The sequence below is a fragment of the Oncorhynchus kisutch genome, linkage group LG30 (genome assembly GCF_002021735.2).
Source record: "Oncorhynchus kisutch isolate 150728-3 linkage group LG30, Okis_V2, whole genome shotgun sequence".
NCBI lineage: Eukaryota > Metazoa > Chordata > Actinopteri > Salmoniformes > Salmonidae > Oncorhynchus > Oncorhynchus kisutch.
In genome coordinates, this window is record NC_034203.2 from 22,160,364 (window position 1) to 22,185,185 (window position 24,822).

General features: G+C 43.0%; 1 protein-coding gene across 2 annotated transcripts in view; it reads left to right on the top strand.

Annotated features, from left to right (window-relative positions):
* The window catches only part of LOC109875124 (cadherin-18-like), a 51,462-nt gene that overhangs the window by 19,821 nt on the left and 6,819 nt on the right, over positions 1-24,822 (top strand). For both annotated transcript variants that reach the window (XM_020467333.2, XM_031810951.1), the window contains exons 3-8: positions 6,212-6,506; positions 6,928-7,047; positions 22,407-22,574; positions 23,066-23,253; positions 23,570-23,823; positions 23,989-24,125. In XM_020467333.2, coding sequence (XP_020322922.1) covers positions 6,212-6,506; positions 6,928-7,047; positions 22,407-22,574; positions 23,066-23,253; positions 23,570-23,823; positions 23,989-24,125 — 1,162 coding nt within the window. The remainder of the gene's footprint in view (positions 1-6,211; positions 6,507-6,927; positions 7,048-22,406; positions 22,575-23,065; positions 23,254-23,569; positions 23,824-23,988; positions 24,126-24,822) is intronic.

A 24,822-nucleotide genomic window follows, 5' to 3' on the forward strand; every position in this document is an offset into this window, starting at 1 on the left:
TTGATCCTCTGTTGGTTTGTATTGGTCTTCTCTCATGTGAATCTGCAGCAGTAATATCTTGGAAACTCTCCATGTGATTCTGTAGCAAACAGGGTTGCTGTGTGTACCCTCTTCAGGCATGGGAAGAGGCATGGAGGTGAACACTGTCTTAGCTAATTGCTCTCTGCTCAGGGATTACACTCGCTGCCAAGAATTAAGAGCAGCCTGTGTGTGTGTGTGTGTTGTGTGTGTGTGTGTGTGTGTGTGTGTGTGTGTGTGTGTGTGTGTGTAGTGTGTGTGTGTGTGTGTGTGTGTGTGTGTGTGTGTGTGTGTGTGTGTGTGTGTGTGTGTGTGTGTGTGTGTGTGTGTGTGTGTGTGTGTGTGGGGTGTGTGTGTGTGTGTGAAGAGTTGAAGGCGGAGGCAACAAAAATCAATACACTGAGGAATATATAAAATAAAGCTTTAGGATTGTAACTGCCAGCAGCTTCTGGCATCATTCTTCATTCAGAACATTTCCCCTCAGTGTCTGTAGAGAAATAGCATTCTCCCGAAGAGCAAACACTTGCATTCATGATAGGGCAACTGACTTGGCTGGCCAGTTGTGTTCTTATACAGATTATGCAAGCCAGCTCCCACAGCTTTGGTGCTGTCAAGGGATTCACAGTTTTTCTTTAATGGTTTGTTATCCATCATTCACTTCCCTCCTTACAGAAATCCCTACAGGTTCTGCACCACAGGTGTCTGAAAACATGGAGGCTATAGGTGCATCCCAATAATTTCTCCTTCCTCCTGAAGTGTGCACTTGTTTACTACGCCCCACAAATATAAAAGCATTAGATTGGTGAAGGCTTGAGGAAGTTTCTGTATACCCTTACTTTCCTTTCAAATCTCTGAGGGGAAAGTAACAAGTGCACACTTTGGGAGAACGGAGAGATTATTGGGATACAGCCCATGTTCTGGCGTATTGTAACGAATTGAGACGTCCTATTTTGTTGGCTATATTTATTATATTCCATCTGATTCATTTTAAAGCTAATGGGGTGTTTCACACCTGTCTCAAACAACCAATCACCCCACATTCAGTGTTTAAGTGTTTGTAAAAACACATTTACCAGACACGGCAGGCATGAGGCCAAAATACTTAGACGACATGTCAACAAAGTACAACAAATTTATTTTGTAATGATGCAACTCAGTGTAGCACGACTAATCCCGATAGAGCTGGATTAACCTGTTTGAATGAGTGTTCCGCGCCCCCAGTGTTTTATTCATGTTTTACACATTGCATTGACTTTGTTCTGCTAGGCTACCAAGGGAAATACATCAGCCCCAAAATGTCAAGGCAGCTTCTTGTCTTCTTCCTCTTTTTTTGAAAGTTCTACAATAGATTTTTTCTTTACAGTACCAGTCATGAGTTCAAGGGTTTTTCTTTATTTTTACTATTTTCTACATTGTAGAATAATAGTGAAGAAGACATCAAAACTATGAAATAACACACAAGGAATCATGTAGTAACTCCAAAAAGTGTTAAACAAATCAAAATATATTTTATAATTGAGATTCTTCAAAGTAGCCAACCTTTGCTTTAATGACAGCTTTGCACACTATTGGCATTCTCTCAACCAGCTTCATGAGGAATGCTTTTCCAACAGTCTAGAAGGAGTTCCCACATATGCTGAGCGGGTCATCTCTCCTTCCAGTTCTCTGCTGCCAATGACTGGAACGAACTACAAAAATCTCTGAAACTGGAAACACTTATCTCCCTCACTAGCTTTAAGCACCAACTGTCAGAGCAGCTCACAGATTACTGCACCTGTACATAGCCCACCTAAAATTTAGCCCAAACAACTACCTCTTTCCCAACTGTATTTAATTTTTATTTATTTATTTATTTTGCTCCTTTGCACCCCATTATTTTTTTATTTCTACTTTGCACATTCTTCCATTGCAAAACTACCATTCCAGTATTTTACTTGCTATATTGTATTTACTTTGCCATCATGGCCTTTTTTTGCCTTTACCTCCCTTCTCACCTCATTTGCTCACATTGTATATAGACTTGTTTATACTGCATTATTGACTGTATGTTTGTTTTTACTCCATGTGTAACTCTGTGTCGTTTTATCTGTCGAACTGCTTTGCTTTATCTTGGCCAGGTCGCAATTGTAAATGAGAACTTGTTCTCAACTTGCCTACCTGGTTAAATAAAGGTAAAATAAAATAAAAAATAAATAAATCTGGTCATCTGATGCAGCACCCCATCACTCCATAGTCCCACTAAGCGCAAACCAAATGGGATGGTGTATCGCTACAGAATGCTGTGGTAGCCTTGCCTTGAATTCAAAATAAATCACAGACAGTGTCACCAGCAAAGCATCCCCCACATCATCACACCTTCTCCTCCATGCTTGACGGTGGGAACCACAGCAATGCGGAAGTCATCCGTTCAACTACTCTGCGTCTCACAAAGACATGGCGGTTGGAAAAGAAAAGAAAACATTTGGACTCATCAGACCAAAGAACAGATTTCCACCAGTCTAATGTCCATTGCTCGTGTTTCTTGGCCCAAGCATGACTCTTCTTATTATTGGTGTCCTTTAGTAGTGGTCTCTCTGCAGCAATTCGACCATGAAGGCCTGATTCACACAGTCTCCTCTGAACAGTTTATGTTGAGATGTGTCTGTTATTTGAACTTCATGAAGAATTTATTTGGGCTGCAATTTCTGAGGCAGTTAAATCTAATGAACTTATCCTCTGCATCAGAGGTAACTATGCATCTTCTTTTCCTGTGGCGGTCCTCATGAGAGCTAGTTTCCTCCTAGCGCTTGATGGTTTTTGCGACTGCACTTGAAGAAACTTTAAATGTTCCGCAATGACTGACCTTCATGTCTTAAAGTAATGATGGACTGTCGATTCTCTTTGCTAATTTGAGCTGTTCTTGCCATAATATGGACTTGGTCTTTTACCAAATAGGGATATCTTCTGTATACCACCCCTACCTTGTCACAACACAACTGTTTGGCTCAAACTTATTAAGGAAAGATATTCCACAAATTAACTTTTAACAAGGCACACCTGTTAATTGAAATACATTTAGGTGACTATCTCATGAAGTTGTTTGAGAGAATGCCAAGAGTGTGCAAAGGTGTCATCAAGGCAAAGGAAGGTGTCACGCCCTGACCTTAGATACCTGTTTTCTACATATTTTGGTTAGGTCAGGGTGTGACTGGGGTGGGTACTCTAGTTTTTTTGTATGTCTAGGGGGTTTTGTATGTCTAGGGGTTTTGTATGTCTATGTTGGCCTGATATGGTTCCCAATCAGAGACATCTGTTTATCGTTGTCTCTGATTGGAGATCATATTTAGGCAGGCCTTTTCCCCACTTTCTGGTGTGGGGTCTTGTCTATGTGTAGTTGCCTGTCAGCACTACATTGTATAGCTTCACGGTTCGTTTGTTATTTTGTTCGTTTGTTCAGTGTTCATTCTTTTAATAAAGAGAATGTTCGCATACCACATTGCGACTTGGTCTCCTTCATACGACGAACTAGAAAGCTAGTTTGAAGAATTAAATATATATTTTTTGGGTTGCTACATGATTCCATATGTGTTATTTCATAGTTTTGATGTCTTCACTATTATTTTACTATGTGTAAAGTAGTAAATATAAGTATAAATATAAACCCTTGAATGAGTAGTTATGTCCAAACCTTTGACTGGTACTGTAGATTATTATATTTCACTGGTCAACCCCAAAGCCAACACTTCCTTTGGTCTCTTTCCTTCCAGTTGTCTTCTGCCAATGACTGGAACTAATTGCAAAAATCACTGAAGCCTTATATCTCCCTCTCTAACTTTAAGCATCAGCTGTCTGAAAAGCTATATATACACGTCCTATTTTGTTTGCTATATTCCATCTGATTCATTTTAAAGCTAATGGGGTGTTTCACACCCGTCTCAAACAACCTATCACCCCACATTCAGTGTTTAAGTGTTTGTAAAAACACATTTACCAGACACGAGGCCAAAATACTTAGGCGACATGTCAACAAAGTACATATATGTGTGTGTGTCACAGTCGTCCTCCTCTTCATCTGAAGAGGAGAGGCGAGAAGGATCGGAGGACCAAAATGCGGCGTGATATGTGTTCATCATGAATTTTAATAAAGAAAACACTGAACACTATACAAAAACAGTAAACAAAATAACAACCGTGAAGCTAATGCGAGCTGCGCTGAAACAAGCCATCAACATAGACAATCACCCACAAACAAACAGTGCAACCCAGGCTACCTAAGTATGATTCTCAATCAGAGACAACTAATTACACCTGCCTCTGATTGAGAACCATACTAGGCCGAAACATAGAAATACCCAAATCATAGAAAAACAAACATAGACTGCCCACCCAACTCACACCCTGACCATACTAAATAAATACATAACAAAGGAAACAAAGGTCAGAATGTGACAGTGTGTATGTATTATCCTAATACCAAAGAATTGAGGAGTGTGGATTGTTGTAGAATAATGCAGTTTGCATGTGAGATGTCAGACAACAATTATGCATGGTTTGTTTAATAGTGTATATCAATGATGTTGCTCTTGCTGCGGGCGATTCCCTGATCCACCTCTACGCAGACGACACCATTCTATATACTTTCGGCCCGTCTCTGGACACTGTGCTATCTAACCTCCAAACAAGCTTCAATGCCATACAACACTCCTTCCGTGGCCTCCAACTGCTCTTAAACGCTAGTAAGACCAAATGCATGCTTTTCAACCGGTCGCTGCCTGCACCTGCATGCCCGACTAGCATCACCACCCTGGATGGTTCCGACCTAGAATATGTGGACGTCTATAAGTACCTAGGTGTCTGGCTAGACCGCAAACTCTCCTTCCAGACTCATATCAAACATCTCCAATCGAAAATCAAATCAAGAGTCGGCTTTCTATTCCGCAACAAAGCCTCCTTCACTCAAGCCGCCAAGCTTACCCTAGTAAAACTGACTATCCTACCGATCCTCGACTTCGGCGATGTCATCTACAAAATGGTTTCCAACACTCTACTCAGCAAACTGGATGCAGTCTATCACAGTGCCATCCGTTTTGTCACTAAAGCACCTTATACTACCCACCACTGCGACTTGTATGCTCTAGTCGGCTGGCCCTCGCTACATATTCGTCGCCAGACCCACTGGCTCCAGGTCATCTACAAGTCTATGCTAGGTAAAGCTCCGCCTTATCTCAGCTCACTGGTCACGATGGCAACACCCATCCGTAGCACGCGCTCCAGCAGGTGTATCTCACTGATCATCCCTAAAGCCAACACCTCATTTGGCCGCCTTTCGTTCCAGTACTCTGCTGCCTGTGACTGGAACGAATTGCAAAAATCGCTGAAGTTGGAGACTTTTATCTCCCTCACCAACTTCAAACATCAGCTATCTGAGCAGCTAACCGATCGCTGCAGCTGTACATAGTCTATTGGTAAATAGCCCACCCTTTTCACCTACCTCATCCCCGTACTGTTTCTATTTATTTACTTTTCTGCTCTTCTGCACACCAATATCTCTACCTGTACATGACCATCTGATCTTTTATCACTCCAGTGTTAATCTGCAAAATTGTAATTATTTGCCTACCTCCTCATGCCTTTTGCACACATTGTATATAGACCCCCCCTTCGTTTTCTACTGTGTTATTGACTTGTTAATTGTTTACTCCATGTGTAACTCTTTGTTGTATGCTCACACTGCTATGCTTTATCTTGGCCAGGTCGCAGTTGCAAATGAGAACTTGTTCTCAACTAGCCTACCTGGTTAAATAAAGGTGAAATAAAAATAAAATAAAAAAATGAAGTATGCATTGTTAAGGTTTTCCAATCGTTGGTGTAGCAGGGAATTCCCCATAACATATTTGTATGAATTAGTCATGTCTACACTACAAACAGAAAAAACACTGAAATGGTATGCAGTGATACCTATCTGAAATGTCCTTTAACTGTGTTGTTCAATGCAGAAATAGTCAGGTCCCAGGCTACTTGTCGGCCTTCACTAACAATCTGTAACATTCCTCTGTGGTAAACCTTTAAAGGATGATTGTCACTTCCATTTGAAATCCTTAGTTCCTCCTCTAAACTGACGAGGCTAGAATATACCTCAACCCTGATGAGGTGACTATACCTGTGTATTGTTTTCTATGTTCACATGAGTATTGTAACATATATTCCTTTCCAGCTGCACTCCAACTCAGACAAAGGAGATGGCTCAGTCAGATACCTGCTGTCTGGAGAGGAGGCTGGTACTATATTTGTCATCGATGAGGTCACAGGGGACATCCATGCCACCAAGAGCCTGGATCGGGAGAAGAAAGGCCAGTATGTCTTACATGCCCAGGCCATCGATCGTTACACCAACAGATCTCTAGAGCCAGAGTCTGAATTCATTATCAAGGTCCAGGATGTCAATGACAACGCGCCCAAGTTTCCAGATGGCCCGTTTGCTGCTGCTGTTCCCGAGATGGCCGACGTTGGTAAGGTCGAATACTGAGAACATACTTTTAATACGCTGGGTGCACTTGACTGGAGGCAGCCAGCTTTGTACCCTGACTGTGAGACCAGTCACACTATTAGCTGAGTCATCAGTATTGTTGCAGATCCCTGCTGCATCGCAGAGGCAGTCAGGCATTGATGCACAACTCTGTAAATGGATTTTGATGGTCCCGATACAGGATTTTGATTAATTGGGAAATCATGGATTTTTGCCGCACTTTATACAGAAACACTCTGTGGTATTTTTTGCACATAATTTTACAGTAAGAAAACCATGACAATATAGTGAGTTGTGCTACAGTATGTAAATGGTGGTTTGTACTGTAATCATGGCACATTGTACTTTAGTTGTATGGTTTTGTGTGGAAATGCACTACTGATATAACCTTTCCTTCCATGCAGGCACATCAGTGTTTCAGGTCACAGCCACAGACGCAGACGACCCCACCTATGGGAACAGTGCCAAGATTGTTTATAGCATACTGCAGGGACAGCCTTACTTCTCTGTGGATCCTAAAACCGGTGAGCCAACCAGCCTTTTACTTTACTGCAATATAACGCTGCATGTGTGAATTGTTTCTGCCAAGTGATAAAATAGCTCTGTTCTATTATGTTTTATTGGTTGATAGTTGAAATGAGGCAGTTTTTTTTATTTCACCTTTATTTAACCAGGTAGGCCAGTTGAGAACAAGTTTTTATTTACAACTGCGACCTGGCCACGATAAAGCAAAGCAGTGTGACAAAACAACAACACAGAGTTACACATGAACAAACATACAGTCAATAACACAATAGAAAATGTACAGTGTGTGCAAATGTAGAAGAGTTTGGAGGTAAGCCAATAAATGGGTCTTAGAGGCAAAATAATTACAATTTAGCATGAACACTGGAGTGATAGATGTGCAGATGATGATGTGCAAGTATAGATACCAGGGTGCAAAAGAACAAGAGGATAAATAACAATATGGGGATGAGGTAGTTGGATGTGCTATTTACAGATTGGAAGTGTACAGGTACAGTGATCGGTAACCTTTTCTGACAGCTGATGCTTAAAGTTAGAGAGGAAGATATAAGACTCCAGCTTTAGTGATTTTTGCAATTCCTTCCAGTCATTGGCAGCAGAGAACTGGAAAGGCGACCAAAGGAAGTGTTGTCTTTGTGGATGACCAGTGAAATATACTTGCTGGAGCACGTGATACGGGTGGGTGTTGCTATGGTGACCAGTGAGCTGAGATAAGGCGGGGCTTCACCTAGCATAGACTTATAGATGACCTGGAGCCAGTGGGTCCGGCACTGAATATGAAGCGAGGGCCAGCCAACGAGAGGGCTTTGGTGACAAAACGGATGGCACTGTGATAGACTACATCCAATTTGCTGAGTAGAGTGTTGGAGGCTATTTTGTAAATGACATCGCCGAATTCGAGGATCGGTAGGATGATCAGTTTTACGAGGGTATGTTTGGCAGCATGAGTGAACAAGGCTTTGCTGTGAAATAGGAAGCTGATTCTAGATTTAATTTAGGATTGGAGATGCTTAATGTGAGTCTGGAAGGGAGAGTTTACAGTCTAACCAGACACCTAGGTATTTGTAGTTTTCATAAGTCAGAACCGTCCAGAGTAGAAATGCTAGTTGGGCGGGAGGGTGCGGGTAGCAATCGGTTGAAGAGCATGCACTTAGCTTGATTTGCATTTAAAAGCAGTTGGATGCCACGGAAGGAGTGTTGTATGGCATTGAAGCTCGTTTGGAGGTTTGTTAGCACAGTGTCCAAAGAGGGCAAAATGTAAACAGAATGGTGTCATCTGCGTAGAGGTGGATCAGAGAATCACCAGCAGCAAGAGCGACATCATTGATATATACAGAGAAAAGAGTCAGCCCGAGAATTGAACCCTGTGGCACCCCCATTGAGACTGCCACAGGTCCAGACAACAGGCCCTCCGAACTCTATCTGATAAGTAGTTGGTGAACCAAGCGAGGCAGTCATTTGAGAAGCCAAGGCTATTGATTCTGCCGATAAGAATGTGGTGATTGACAGAGTCGAACGCCTTGGCCAGGTCGATGAAGATGGGTGCACAGAACTGTATTTTATCAATGGCGGTTATGATATCGTTTAGGACCTTGAGTGTGGCTGAGGTGCACCCATGCCCAGCTCAGAAACCAGATTGCATAGTGGAGAAGGTATGGTGGGAATCAAAATGGTCGGTGAGCTGTTTGTTAACTTGGCTTTCGAAGACTTTAGAAAGGAAAGGATGGATATAGGTCTGTAATAGTTTGGGAGGGGGAGAGGGAGAGGGGGAATGATTGCGGCAGCTTTCCAATCTTTGCGGATCTCAAACGATAAGAAAGAGAGGTTGAGTAGGCTAGTAATAGGGGTTGCAACAATTTCGGCTGTTAATTTTAGAAAGAGAGGGTTCAGATTGTCTAGCCCAGCTGATTTGTAGAGATCCAGATTTTGCAGCTCTTTCAGAACATCAGCTGTCTGGATTTGGGTGAAGGAGAAGCGGAGGGGGCTTGTGCAAGTTGCTGCAGAGGGTGCTGAGATGTTAGCCGGGGTAGTGGTAGCCAGGTGGAAGGCATGGCCAGCCGTAGAAAATTGCTTATTGAAATTATGAGGATGTTTAACAACACTGCTGATTACAGAGGCAATAACTCAAATTGTCTAGTTTTAGAGATGGCTGCGGGTTTGAATTGGTCACAATAAATGACAAAGTCGAGGGGAAAACACAGCAAGAGCATGCCTGTCTTCAAAGCTAGAATCCTTCACGGCGATATTTTGGTATACAAAGTGCTATGTGAACGTCACCGGATCCAGTACCTTTAAGTGCCAGAAAGCTCCATGCATCTGCTCTTTGCTACCACTCTGTCAGCAGACCTGACTTGAAGTGTCAGGTTTCACACCTTACATTTGGGACACGGCATATTAAAGGTTACAGTCTGGCGATTTTAGCAATCGTGGGTTCATCTCACTGTGATATTCTCAGCCAGATTTAGAGCAACATGAAAAAATACTAAATAATTTTGTCAAATTTAAGCCAAACCATGTTCTTCTGGTCCCTGAGGGACTAAATCAGTTTTTGCGCAAAGCTGAAGTTGTAACAAGTCTGCAGACATTGGCATCTCTGCGTGATTCAGAGGCTTCACAGAAAATACTCTGTCGTCAGTTATATGAAATGGTGCCAAATTTGTACTGTAACGGCTTTCTTCCTGGGAAAGAGACAACCAAAGTGCAGCGTGGTGTGTGGTCATCTTCTTTAATAATAAATCCCAACTGAACACTTCAAATTACAAAACAACAAATGTGAAAATCGAAAACAGTCCTATCTGGTGCATAGACACAAAGACAGGAAACAATCACCCACAAACCCCAACACAAAACAAGCTACCTAAATATGGTTCCCAATCAGAGACAATGACTAACACCTGCCTCTGATTGAGAACCATATCAGGCCAAACACAGAAACAGACAAACTAGACACACAACATAGAATGCCCACCCAGCTCATGTCCTGACCAACACTAAAACAAGGAAAACACACAAGAACTATGGTCAGAATATGACATGTACTATGATTATATTTGTTTTACAGTGATAAGAAAGGTGTAATCTAATAGGATGTCATTAACTATTTGATTGTTACTATATTTAGAAATAATTTATCTTCCTCTTCCCCCACTTTTGTTGAATAGAAAATAATTCGATACGATTTGTACTATTTCAATAATAATTGCACTATGTACTTGAGTTTGTATCCTCAAAAGTAAGAACACCTCAGCAATTTATAAATATTTTTACCAAAAAGGTGAGTCCCAGACCTTTCTAGAACTATGCAGCATTACTAGTTATTGTTTATGGCCATCTCATAAAAATATACATTATTTGAGGTATGTTTATTTAGATGGAAATCTACATTTTGCAGTAATGTTCAAGAGGTTTATCAAAAAGGTATGAAGTATCAAAGGGACACCTGTCCACTGAGTCTAGCATTCTTAATCCCCCATCCTCTCATTGTAAAAAAGGCTCTCAGACATCTTGTTCTTTGCATTGAAGACTGAAGATACATTTTTTAAAAGCCTAGAATAATTTTTTTAAACATCCACCCATGACCAAATACATTTTCTGTGAGGATGCTTTTCAAAGGATTTGACTCAATATCAATAGAGTTAGTTATATATATTTTATATATATATATATATTTTTTAAAGTGGGTGCGTGGATCAGAAAACCAGTCAGTATCTGGTGTGACCACCATTTGCCTCATGCAGCGTGACACATCTCCTTCGCATAGAGTTGATCAAGTTGTTGATTGTGGCCTGTGGAATGTTGCCCCAGTCCTCTTTAATAGCTGTGCTAAGTTGCTGGATATTGGCGGGAACTGGAACATGCTGTCGTACACGTCAATCCGGAGCATCCCAAACAGGCTCAATGGTTAAAATGTCTTTTGAGTATGCAAGCCATGGAAGAACTGGGACATTTCGGCTTCCAGGAATTGTGTACAGATCCTTGCGATATGGGATCGTGCGTTATCATGCTGAATCATGAGGTGAAGGCAGCGGATGAATGGCACGCCAATGGCCCTCAGGATCTTGTCACAACATCTCTGTGCATTCAAATTGCCATCGATAAAATGCTATTGTGTTTGTTGACGGTAAATTATGCCTTCCAATACCATAACCGCACTGCCCCCATGGGGCACTCTGTTCACAACGTTGACATCAAAAACCGCTCGCCCACATGACACCATACACGCTGGCATTTGAAACAGGGATTAATCCATGAAGAGCACACTTCTCCAGCGGGGAAGTAGCCAGCGAAGGTAAGAATTTGCCCACTGATGTTGGTTGCGACACCAAATTGCAGTCATGTCAAGACCCTGGTGAGGACAACGAGCACCCAGATGAGCTTCCCTGAGATGGTTTCTGACAGTTTGCAAAGAAAATCTTCAGTTGTTTCATCAGCTGTCCGGGTGACTGGTCTCGGACGATCCCGCAGGTGAAGAAGCTGGATCTGGAGGTCCTGGGCTGGCGTGGTTACACGTGGTCTGCGGTTGTGAGGCCGGGTGGACATAATGCCAAATTCTCTAAAATGACATTGGAGGCGGCTTATGGTATAGGAATTAACATTAAATTCTCTGGCAACCGCTCTGGTGGACATTACTGCAGTCAGCATGCCAACTGCACGATCCCTCAAAACTTGGGCCACCTGTGGCATTGGGTTGTGTGACAAAACTGCACATTCTAGAGTGGCCTTTTATTGTCCCCAGCACAAGGTGCACCTGTGTAATGATCATGCTGTTCAATCAGCTTCTCGATATGTCATACCTGTCAGGTGGATAGCTTATCTTGGTAGAAATGCTCACTAACAGGGATGTAAACAAATATAGCTAAAGAGAACAAAGTGTAAAGATGGAGATAAGTGGATGTCTTTGCTTGAACAGTATTTCAATGTGTTTCAAGAAAGCAGAGGGAATCTGGCAGTAAGACTATTGTGACACTGTAGTATGTACCATCTGTCAACACTCAAGATGATGGTCCTAGCCATGTTCTGGTCACATATGCTGAAGTGCTATTGACACACATCGACCACACATCATGAACAGCATTGCCATTATGATGGGTCTAGTTTTGTCATTTTATCATATTAACAGTAGGTTTCGTTGATGTCTGTGTTGCACTGCTCGGCTACTTGAGAGAGTGGTCCTGATTTAAGGCGTAGCTGAACCCTGGCTATGTTTAACTGTAGGGGGTGCAGTTCTGTCATTATACTGTATATTTGATAACGGTCCATGTTGCATTGCTTGGCTACTTGTGTGAGTGGTGCTGATTTTGATTTGAGGCATAGCTTTGAAGTAGCCTGGCTGGATTGTGACTGTTCCAGCTGCAGTGCATCCCGATCCTGGGCCATGGCCAAGGTAATGCCAGCTGTTCCTGTCTCTCTCCAGCAACTCATTGGGGCCCCATCAGCAGGTTGGCCCAGGAGACCCAGTCACTCAGCCCACAGTCAGCCCACAGTCAGAACAGTTGCCTCTACACTACAGCCATGTGCCTGTGATCAGGAAGTGAGGTGTTCAGCTCCTGACCAATGATCATCACTTACACATGCGCACGCACGTGAACGCCCTAAAGACACACATGCACACTCACACATATTCAGGGTTGTGTAGGTTACTGTCAAATCAAATACAATTTTATTGCTCACGTACACATATTTAGCAGATGTTATCGCAGGTGCAGCGAAATGCTTATGTTTCTAGCTCCATCAGAGCAGTATACATAACTATAAAAAGCAATACACACAAATCCCCAAAATAAAAATGAAGAAATGAAGAAATGTCAGAGTCCAGTGTGTGGAGTCCAGTGTGTGGATGGACTATTTCAAAGCTTTTTACCCTGTCCCGCCAATGTGGATGGGGGAGTACTCTCTCTGCTGTCTCCACGATCAACTCCTTAATATTGTTGACATTGAGGGAGAGGTTATTTTCCTGGCACCACTCCGCGAGGGCCCTCACCTCCTCCCTGTAGTCTCATCATTGTTGGTAATCAGGCTACCACTGTTGTGTCGTCAGCAAACTTGATGATAGGGCTGGAGACCTGCAAGGCCATGAAGTCATGGGGGAACAGGGAGTACAGGGGGTGGCTGAGCACACACCCTTGTGGGGCCCTCGTATTGAGCATCAGCGTGGCGGAGGTCTTGTTGCATTCCTTCACCACCTGGAATCAGCACGTCAGAAAGTGCAGGACCCAGTTGCACCGAACAGGGTTCAGACCCAGGGCCCCAAGCTTTGTGATGAGCTTGGAGGGTATTATGGTGTTAAAAACTGAGCTGTTATCGATGAACAGCATTCTTACATACAGTGCCTTGCGAAAGTATTCGGCCCCCTTGAACTTTGCGACCTTTTGCCACATTTCAGGCTTCAAACATAAAGATATAAAACTGTATTTTTTGTGAAGAATCAACAACAAGTGGGACACAATCATGAAGTGGAACGACATTTATTGGATATTTCAAACTTTTTTAACAAATCAAAAACTGAAAAATTGGCCGTGCAAAATTATTCAGCCCCCTTAAGTTAATACTTTGTAGCGCCACCTTTTGCTGCGATTACAGCTGTAAGTCGCTTGGGGTATGTCTCTATCAGTTTTGCACATCGAGAGACTGACACTTTTTCCCATTCCTCCTTGCAAAACAGCTCGAGCTCATACTACTACCTCATACACACAAGTGTGAAGGGATAAAGAATATGTACATAAAGATATATGAATGAGTGATGGTACAGAGCGGCATAGGCAAGATGCAGTAGATGGTATCAAGTACAGTATATCCATATGAGATGAGTATGTAAACAAAGTGGCATAGTTTAAAGTGGCTAGTGATACATGTATTACCTAAAGATGCAGTAGATGATATAGAATACAGTATATATGTATACATATGAGATAAATAATGTAGGGTATGTAAACATTATATTAGGTAGCATTGTTTAAAGTGGCTAGTGATATATTTTACATCCATCAATTCCCATTATTAAAGTGTCTGGAGTTGAGTCAGTGTGTTGGCATCAGCCACTCAATGTTAGTGGTGGCTATTTAACAGTCTGATGGCCTTGAGATAGAAGCTGTTTTTCAGTCTCTCGGTCCCAGCTTTGATGCACCTGTATTGACCTCGCCTTCTGGATGATAGCGGGGTGAACAGGCAGTGGCTCGGGTGGTTGTTGTCCTTGATGATCTTTATGGCCTTCCTGTGACATCGGATGGTGTAGGTGTCCTGGAGGGCAGGTAGTTTGCCCCCGGTGATGCATTGTGCAGACCTCACTACCCTCTGGAGAGCCTTACGGTTGTGGGCGGAGCAGTTGCCGTAACAGACGGTGATACAGCCCGACAGGATGCTCTCGATCTGTAGAAGTTTGTGAGTGCTTTTGGTGACAAGCCAAATTTCTTCAGCCTCCTGAGGTTGAAGAGGCGCTGCTGCGCCTTCTTCACGATGCTGTCTGTGTGGGTGGACCAATTCAGTTTGTCTGTGATGTGTATGCCGAGGAACTTAAAACTTACTACCCTCTCCACTACTGTTCCATCGATGTGGATAGGGGGGTGTTCCCTCTGCTGTTTCCTGAAGTCCACAATCATCTCCTTAGTTTTGTTGATGTTGAGTGTGAGGTTATTTTCCTGACACCACACTCCGAGGGCCCTCACCTCCTCCCTGTAGGCCGTATCGTCGTTGTTGGTAATCAAGCCTACCACTGTTGTGTCGTCCGCAAACTTGATGATTGAGTTGGAGGCGTGCGTGGCCACCCAGTCGTGGGTGAACAGGGAGTACAGGAGAGGGCTCAGAACGTACCCTTGTGGGGCCCCAGTGTTGAGGATCAGCGGGGTGGAGATGTTGTTACCTACCCTAACCACCTGGGGGCGGCCCGTCAGGAAGTCCAGTACCCAGTTGCACAGGGTGGGGTCGAGACCCAGGGTCTCGAGCTTGATGACGAGTTTGGAGGGTACTATGGTGTTAAATGCTGAGCTGTAGTCGATGAACAGCATTCTCACATAGGTATTCCTCTTGTCCAGATGGGTTAGGGCAGTGTGCAGTGTGGTTGAGATTGCATCGTTTGTGGACCTATTTGGGCGGTAAGAAAATTGGAGTGAGTCTAGGGCACTTCATGATGACGGAAGTGAGTGCTACGGGGCGGTAGTCGTTTAGCTCAGTTACCTTAGCTTTCTTGGGAACAGGAACACTGGTGGCCCTCTTGAAGCATGTGGGAACAGCAGACTGGGATAGGGATTGATTGAATATGTCCGTAAACACACCAGCCAGCTGGTCTGCGCATGCTCTGAGGGCGCGGCTGGGGATGCCGTCTGGGCCTGCGTCTGGGCCTGAGAGTCCGCATGTTTTGGTTGCGGGCCGTGTCAGTGGCACTGTATTGTCCTCAAAGCGGGCAAAATGTTATTTAGTCTGCCTGGGAGCAAGACATCCTGGTCCGTGACTGGGCTGGTTTTCTTTTTGTAATCCGTGATTGACTGTAGACCCTGCCACATACCTCTTGTGTCTGAGCCGTTGAATTGCGATTCTACTTTGTCTCTATTTGACGCTTAGCTTGTTTGATTGCCTTGCGGAGGGAATAGCTACACTGTTTGTATTCGGTCATGTTTCCGGTCACCTTGCCCTGATTAAAAGCAGTGGTTTGTGCTTTCAGTTTCACGCGAATGCTGCCATCAATCCACGGTTTCTGGTTTGGGAATGTTTTAATCGTTGCTATGGGAACGACATCTTCAACACACGTTCTAATGAACTCGCTCACGAATCAGCGTATTCGTCAATGTTGTTGTTTGACGCAATACGAAACATATCACATTCCACGTGATGGAAACAGTCTTGGAGCGTTGAAACAGATTGGTCGGACCAGCGTTGAACAGACCTCAGCGTGGGATCTTCTTGTTTTAGCTTCTGTCTGTAGGCAGGGAGCAACAAAATGGAGTCGTAGTCAGCTTTTCTTAAAGGAGGGGGGGGGGGTGGCCTTATATGCATCGCAGAAGTTAGAATAACAATGATCCAAGGTTTTACCAGCCCTGGTTGCGCAATCAATATGCTGATACAATTTAGGGAGTCTTGTTTTCAGATTAGCCTTGTTAAAATCCCCAGCTACAATGAATGCAGCCTCAGGATATGTGGATTCCAGTTTGCAAAGAGTCAAATAAAGTTTGTTCAGAGCCATCGATGTGTCTGCTTGGGGGGGAATATATACGGCTGTGATTATCATCGAAGAGAATTCCCTTGGTCGACATTTGATTGTGAGGAATTCTAAATCAGGTGAACAGAAGGACTTGAGTTCCTGTATGTTGTTGTGACCACACCACGTCTCGTTAACCATAAAGCATACGACCCCGCCCCTCTTCTTACCAGAAAGATGTTTGTTTCTGTCGGCGCGATGCGTGGAGAAACCAGCTGGCTGCACCGACTCCGATAGCATCTCTCGAGTGAGCCATGTTTCCGTGAAGCAAAGAACTTTACAGTCCCTGATGTCCCTCTGGAATGCTACCCTTGCTCGGATTTCATCAACCTTGTTGTCAAGAGACTGGACATTGGCGAGAAATATGCTAGGGAGTGGTGCGCGATGTGCCCGTCTCCGGAGTCTGACCAGAAGACCGCTTCGTTTCCCTCTTTTACGAAGTCGGTTTTTTGGGTCGCCGGCTGGGATCCATTCCGTTGTCCTGGGTGAAAGGCAGAACACAGGATCCGCTTCGCGAAAGTCATATTCTTGGTCGTGCTGATGGTGAGTTGACGCTGCTCTTATATTCAGTAGTTCTTCTCGACTGTATGTAATGAAACCTAAGATGACCTGGGGTACTAATGTAAGAAATAACACGTAAAAAAAACAAAAAACTGCATAGTTTCCTAGGAACACGAAGCGAGGCGGCCATCTCTGTCGACACCAGAAGTACTCATGATGACAGAAGTGAGTGCTATGGGGCGATAGTCATTCAATTCAGTCAAAACAGACTGGGAAAGGGAGAGATTGCATATGTCAGGAAACACTCCAGCCAGCTGGTCTGCACATACTCTGAGGACTCTGCTTAGGCCACAAATTACTAGTTACAGCCTTGTGAGTGTTAATGCTTTATAAATGTAATCAATTACAGTTACTAGTTACCTATCCAAAATTGTAATCATGGAAGTAACTTTTAGATTATTTTGAAGTATCTGTAATCTGATCACAATATTTTTACTGATTACAGTTACAGTTGTTTTGTGAGTTGCTCCACAACCACATATGAACGTGTGTACATATAAATGCACACACACTCACACACACACACACACACACACACACACACACACACACACACACACACACACACACACACACACACACACACACACACACACACACACACACACACACAAAATATTTTGGACATTAAATATGAAGCATCTTGTCTGTCCAGTCCAGCCTGATACGACTGTAAAACGCTCCATTGTTAGCATAATCAATCTGAGATCGATTATGTGCTGAAATAAAAGGCCTGAGAGGATATGATACTTAAAGAGTGTGAACAGTATTCCTGTATCTTCCAATAGACAACAAAAGTATGTCAGGAAGTATTGATGACTGCAGTAAATAAAAGACCCAGAGGAATATTTTATCACAAGATTACCCATCCCTTATCTGACTAACATAACTACAGTAAACTACTGCTGTTTCCTCCGTATCCTCCATTAGAAGTTGTGTAGACAGTAATGAGAACACCAAATTTCTACTTTACCCATTAAAGAGGCTAGTTGTCGTTTTTTTTGTGAGGGGATAATGTCCGTTCCCATTGCCTGAAAGGTTGACACAGATATATCAATTTTAATGTGAGCAGGGGTCATAAAACCTTTCACTTTTGAACAATTGAAGGAAGTGCATGCTGTCTTTTGGACGTAATTGATATTAACAGTCTGACAGTCAGTCGTTTTATTTAAATGTAGTTCATTTACCACCCACTCCAATCTGACCAAGCATTATACAGCCATAATGTGCTAAACTGTATGTTTTAACGTTTTTATATATAAAATGCTGTAACAGAAACAATGGGCAAATGTCTGAAAGTAATATTGTGTTATTTTATCTATCAGATTACACCAGAATACGCATTATCAAATGTCAACTTTGCATCAGTCATTGGTGTTGTTACTGTATAATGAGCAACATGCCTGAACTCTGGATGGCCTTGGCTAAATGAGCAGAGCAGGCATTGTCTACTCTTCCGAGGATCCAGAGGGGAAGGACTGTTGTACAGTAGTTTGGCTGTGCCTCAGAGGAGAGGAGAAGAGACTACAGTATTGGCTGTGCCTCTGAGAGTCCCTGGGTCAAGAGCAAAGTCAAAGACATCACATCACATCCCCCACTTTGGCTGGTCCTGAGAGCTGAGGGAGAATGACTGGGGAATGCCAAGGTCAACAGGAAAGCGAGCAACACAACAACATGGGCCTAACAGCCTTTTATTCCTTGTCACAGTTGCACTACATTGTTTCCCTAGAATGAGAATGGAAGCTGAAGGAATTGGTTCCATGGTCAGGCCTTAACCTCGACAGAAAGAGAAGGGATCCATTTGCTGAATTCTGTCATTTGGTCGGGCTAAATTCAGTTTATTCATGTTCAGCCTATTTATTTTCTTCTTAAAACCGGCTGAATACTAAGAGGCTTTTTGGCATTATTGTGCTATTGGTGTGTTTACAGCTGAATTTACTTGTCCAGACAGGTGGTTTGTGGCCACAATGTGTTTGATACAATCTCTATAACATTCTCTGGGGCTGAACACTTCTGTATTCATTTCTTCTGGCAGGTTGAGGTATCTGTTAGCATTTTTTTCTTTCTCTCATTTTCTCACATTCATTCATTTGTTAAAGGACATGAAGACATTTTTTGTGCATTCAGCGGCAGAGTATTTTAGTTTCGAACGGCAACCCTGTGGATTGTTGCCCATAAAATACTCAACAGCAGTGGCAAGGTTTTCTCTTTTTTTAAAATCGTTTTTTTACATTATACAGTAATTTAACTGCGGCCTTGGGCGGCTGTATTTCAGTGCCTTCATGGTTGTACAAGCACTTGAAATATCAATACAAATTTAGATGAACCTTGGTCTTTTGATGTGTGGATGCATAAGGTAAAAAGCAGACTGATGAAACCGCTACAATATGTGTAGGACTATAAAATAAGTTCTGAGCCATTGGAGTGGAGCCGTTTTACACAGATGCTCTAAAACTCACACTGTGTTCTGTGTTCTGAGGATGTTCTGAGGATACATATCTTGCTCGTTGGTTGAACATAGGCTATGTCTGTTTATTGAATGTCACTGTACTTTCGCCTATTGTTATCACATCTCAAAAGCTTGGGAAATTACCTTCTTTGAGACAAGTCGTCTTATTGCAATCTATGTGACCCATGTGATCCCAATAACCGGCGAAAACCTGAGTGTTCCAGGAGAACTAGCTAACCCCTGAACCCCCACCGTGTGACGGCACACAGAGTTAACTGTGGCATGTCAGACCCTGTGTTCCACCGTTTAGCGGTGGTTGTTCCAGACATTGTTCCACAAAGGACGTCTTGCTTACAGTACTGAGTGAGCTATGCCATGGCTGTTTTCCCTGTGGCCTCCCTCTCATACAGGTGCATGATGTACAGTATGGTCAATCTGTTCTGTTTTCCTGCTAGCCCTTGTTCAGTCTTTAGGGTAAGATTAGGGCAGATGGCACTCTCCTTTGTAACGCTGTGAAGCGAGTAATGCAACATAGCAGAGCCTCTGGCCAGAGCACGGTGTTTAGGTGTGGGTCTAGCTGAGAGGAGAGGAGGAAAGAGAGAAGGAGGGGGGTGGCGTGCTAATAGTTCAGAGATGGGCAAGGCAAGCGTACTTATGTGTTAGTACATCAAATAGCACAGGCTTCCCCAACTGGCCGCCCGCCAAGTTTTCTAAAAAGATTCATTTAAAAAAAATGTTTTTTTTTTATTATTGGACATAATAGACTATAAAAACACAAGGAAATCAGTTCGAAGATACTTTAATTTAAGAAATCTGTTCCCAAGCATAATAGAGAGACACATGATTGTATAAATAATACAAGCAAGGTTTGAAATAATAAGGTTTTAGTCAAACATTATATCTGTTTGGGCTTCTTGCAGTCAATTTGAATTGTACAAATTATTTGTAATTATGTTCACATTTTAGTCATTTAGCAGCCACTCTTATCCAGAGCGACATACATGAGCAATTAGGGTTAAGTGCCTTGCTCAAGGGCACATCTACAGCTTTTCACGTAGTCCGCTCGGGGATTCGAACCAGTGACCAGTTACTGGCCCAACGCTCTTAACCGCTAGGCTACCTGCCGAACATGTCTGTTCTGGCCCCCCGACCAGCAGCTCAAGAAAAAAAACTGGCCACCGCTGAATCTAGTTGATGATCTCTGAAATATGGTAATGAACAAGCACATACAGTGCATTCGGAAAGTTTTCAGACACTTCCCTTTTTCCACATTTTGCTACGTTACAGCCTTATTCTAAAATGGATTATATAGAAATAAAAACCTAATCAATCTACACACCATACACCATAAGGTTAAAGCGAAAACAGCTTTTTGACATTTTTGCAGATGTATTAACAAAAAAAAGAAATACCTTATTTACATAAGTATTCAGGCCCTTTGCTATGAGACTCAAAATTGAGCTCCGGTGCAACCTGTTTCCACTGTTCATCCTTGAGATGTTTCTACAACTTGATTGTAGTCCACCTGTGGTAAATTAAATTGATTGGACATGGAAAGGCACACATCTGTCTACATAAGGTCCCACAGTTGATAGTGGATGTCAGAGCAAAAAACAAGCCATGAGGTTGAAGGAATTGTCCATAGAGCTTAGAGACAGGATTGTGTCGAGGCACAGATCTGGGGAAGGGTACCATAACATTTCTGCAGCATTGAAGGTCCTCAAGAACACAGTGGCCTCCATAATTCTTAAATGTAAGAAGTTTGGAACCACCAAAACATCCTAGAGCTGAGCAATCGGGGGAGAAGGGCCTTGGTCAGGGAGGTGACCAAGAACCCGATGGTCATTGACAGAGCTCCAGAGTTCCTCTGTGGAGATGGGAGAAACTTCCAGAAGGACAACCATCTCTGCAGCACTCCCCTAATCAGGCCTTTATGGTAGTGTGGCCAGACGGAAGACACACCTCAGTAAAAGGCACATGACAGCCCACTTGTAGTTTGCCAAAAGGTACCTAAAGGACTCTCAGACCATGAAAAACAAGATTCTCTGTTCTGATGAAACAAGATTGAACTCTTTGGCCTGAATGCCAAGCGTCACATCTAGAAAAAAACTGTCACCATCTCTGGCACATGGTGACAGGCACATTGAAGCATGGTGGCAGCATCATGCTGTGGGGATGTTTTTCAGTGGCAGGGACTGGATAGACGGAAAGATGAACGGAGCAAAGTACAGAGAGATCCTTGAAAACCTGTTCCAGAGCGCTCAGGACTTCAGACTGGGGCAAAGTTTCACCTTCCAACAGGACAACGACCTTCAGCACACAGCCAAGAAAATGCAGGAGTGGCTTTGGGACAAGTCTCTGAATGTCCATGAGTGGCCCAGCCAGAGCCCGGACTTGAACCCGATCGAACATCCCTGGAGAACCCTGAAAATAGCTGTGCAGCGACACTCCCCATCCAACCTGACAGAGCTTGAGAGGGTCTGCAGGGAAGAATGGGAGAAACTCCCCAAATACAGGTGAACCAAGCTTGTAGCGTCATACCCAAGAAGGTGCTTCAACAATGTACTGAGTAAAGGGTCTGAATACTTATGTAGATGTGATTTCTTTTTTTTCTTTTTTATAAATTAGCAACAAAAAAAAGCAACAAAAAAAGTTTTTGCTTTGTCATTATGGGGTATTGTGTGTCGAAAACCATTTAATCCATTTTAGAATAAAGTTGTAACTTAACAAAATGTGGAAAAAGTCAAGGGGTCGGAATACTTTCCGAATTCACTGTAGGTGAAAACATGATGATGAAGACATGAGGGGGGTTGGCAGACATGGTATGAAAGCTGGTTGTAATTCTGGCTGAATTTATCAACCGTTTATAGATCATTTCCTTAGGTGAAGTACGTGAAACCCATTTTGAGGAAATCAATGTTCCTCCTCCTGTACAACAAGTCAGGCAGTCTTTTCCTGCCTTCATCCGTATCATATTTGTGACATACAGAACTGTGACTAAAAGTGACTGGCATCTCTAACTCATCCAAGATGGGATTGATGCTGTGGAGGAGGAATATCTCTGATTGTCTGTTGTCAATACATACAGTAGCTCTCCTAACATACATTTATTTATGGATTTTAGTGTGATATAAGGAGCCTTCTTTTCTTGCCATCCCCAGGGGTCATCAGGACAGCCCTATCCAACATGGACAGAGAGGCCAGGGAGCGCTACCCTGTGGTGGTCCAAGCCAAAGACATGGCTGGCTCGGTGGGTGGGTTGTCAGGCTCCACCACCATCAATGTCACTCTGACAGACGTCAACGACAATCCTCCCAAATTCCTCCAGAGTATGTACACAGACGTCTGTTTGTTTGTTTTTCTACCTCACGGTTTGTCCTTAGATATTAATTCTCTACTTTAAAAAAACATAGGAATTAAACAGCACTATATCGAATGCTATATAGGTTTTAAAACACTACGATGTTTGCACTGTAAGTAATGCACCACAGAAATAGAATCTTAGAATCAGTGATTTCTGTGTACTGCACAGCCAAATGTTACTTTTAAATAAAACTCCACAAGGTGCATCTATAGTAGATGTTTTGCTAATGCAGGGGTGGCTGTAAGTGATACAAACATGATGTATGATGTAGTGTGCAAATGATTATTGAGTTGCAAGCAGACAGGAAATTTTATTTATTGACCCATTTATTCACATTTACATCTTGATGGTATGCATGAACAGTAGGCTAATTACTTCTCCATCTAGTCATAAATGCTTTGTCATTCATGCCTAGATAATAACTTCTTGCTTATTCATGTGCTCATCCCATTACAGAAAACTACCAGCTGTACGTTCCAGAGTCTGCTCAGATTGGAAAAGCTGTGGGTAAAATCAAAGCCACCGATGAAGATTTGGGCGTCAATGCAGAGATGAGGTACAGCATAACCAATGCAGAGGGGAAAGCCATGTTCTCCATCACTACAGACACTGACCAGAAGGAAGGCATCATATCACTAAGACGGGTACTGTTGAGATGCACGCATTCATTTTCCAGCTAAAATTAAACCATCTGTGGTTGTGCTTTATGTTACAGTTCTGTTGGTGTTTACTGAGAAACCACAAGGTAATATGGTAATCATACATACTATTTATTTGGGATTAATTAAAAGAAGTAGTACCATTACATACCCTTAGGCCACACTAATGCTAATTGTGTTAATACTATGAGTAAGTACCCATTGTTACCACATAGGCTGTTCTCTCAAATACCAACGGAAGCAGGACAGGGGAAAAAAGCATGGCTTTAAAAAGAGGCTTGATTGTCGGTTTCCTCAGCAGCCTTTGAACTATGAGAAGAGGAAAGTCCACACGCTTCACATAGAGGGAGTGAACACTCACCTGGATTCCCGCTTCTCCCACCTGGGCCCCTTCAAAGACACCACCACTCTCCGGATCATCATCGGAGACGTGGACGAGCCGCCTGTCTTCTCCATGGACTATTACATCATGGACGTGTACGAGAACTCCCCTGTGGGAACAGAGGTCGGCACAGTGACGGCTCAGGACCCTGACAGTACCAAAAGCCCTATAAGGTAAAGGACATGCGTGGGGCGGCCATTTTGTTGGACTCCAAAACACCATCACAAGATTCAAAGCTTCGACCTTTGCATGTTGAAAGTCAGATGTTTTCTTGATATTCAATTCAAACAACTTTATTTCATTCATTCTATTTGAATTGTTCTCTCTCCTACATGTAGGTATTTTGTAGACCAAAGTGAAGAGGAGCAGGTGTATTTCACCATTAGTGTGAATAATGGGGTGATTAAGACCACCCAGAGTCTGGACAGAGAGGATGTGGCCTGGCATAACATCACTGTGATGGCATCAGAGGTTGGTAAGTAACAGAACCCACAGCGGAGGATCCTTATCTAGGAGTCATCTTACCTTAAAATCATTTTGCTTTTAAATAACGAGGAAATTATGACTTTCAACATGGAGAAAACAATATGCTTATGACACTGCATGAATGCATTAGCGATGTCACTTTAATCATATGTATCAACATTAAACACGTGGCTCTCGAAAATGAACAGGCAGCAGTGCCTTGTGGGATTGATGCGGGGCTGCATGTGTAACATCTCAGTGTGATGCTGAAGGTGGTCGAGTCAATCAATTCTTCCTCTCCCCCTCTTTTTCCACTGACGCTTATCTAAGCAATTACTCTTTCCTTTACCCTTTTCTGCACAATAGTGTTCAGCTAATGGACTGAACTAGCCATCGATAAATGCCAGCCGACGCTGTGCTGATTGTGTTAAGTCACCTTAATTAATGGGAAAACCAGTCCGCACCTTTCTGGAGATTGGTGTGTGTTAATGAGGGATTCATGACATACATAAACACTATACATATAGTGCATAGTATATATTAGCAAAGTGTCACTTGTAATGTCCTGTGTGCTAGCTATATGTATATTAAGTGAGACAAACTACTGTGCAACCACACAGCATGTCTCTGTTACATTCTGCCTACTGCTGTAGCTTGGGGTTAGTACTTCTCCTGTCATGACTCTAGTTGTTGGTTGGTGGTCGTTG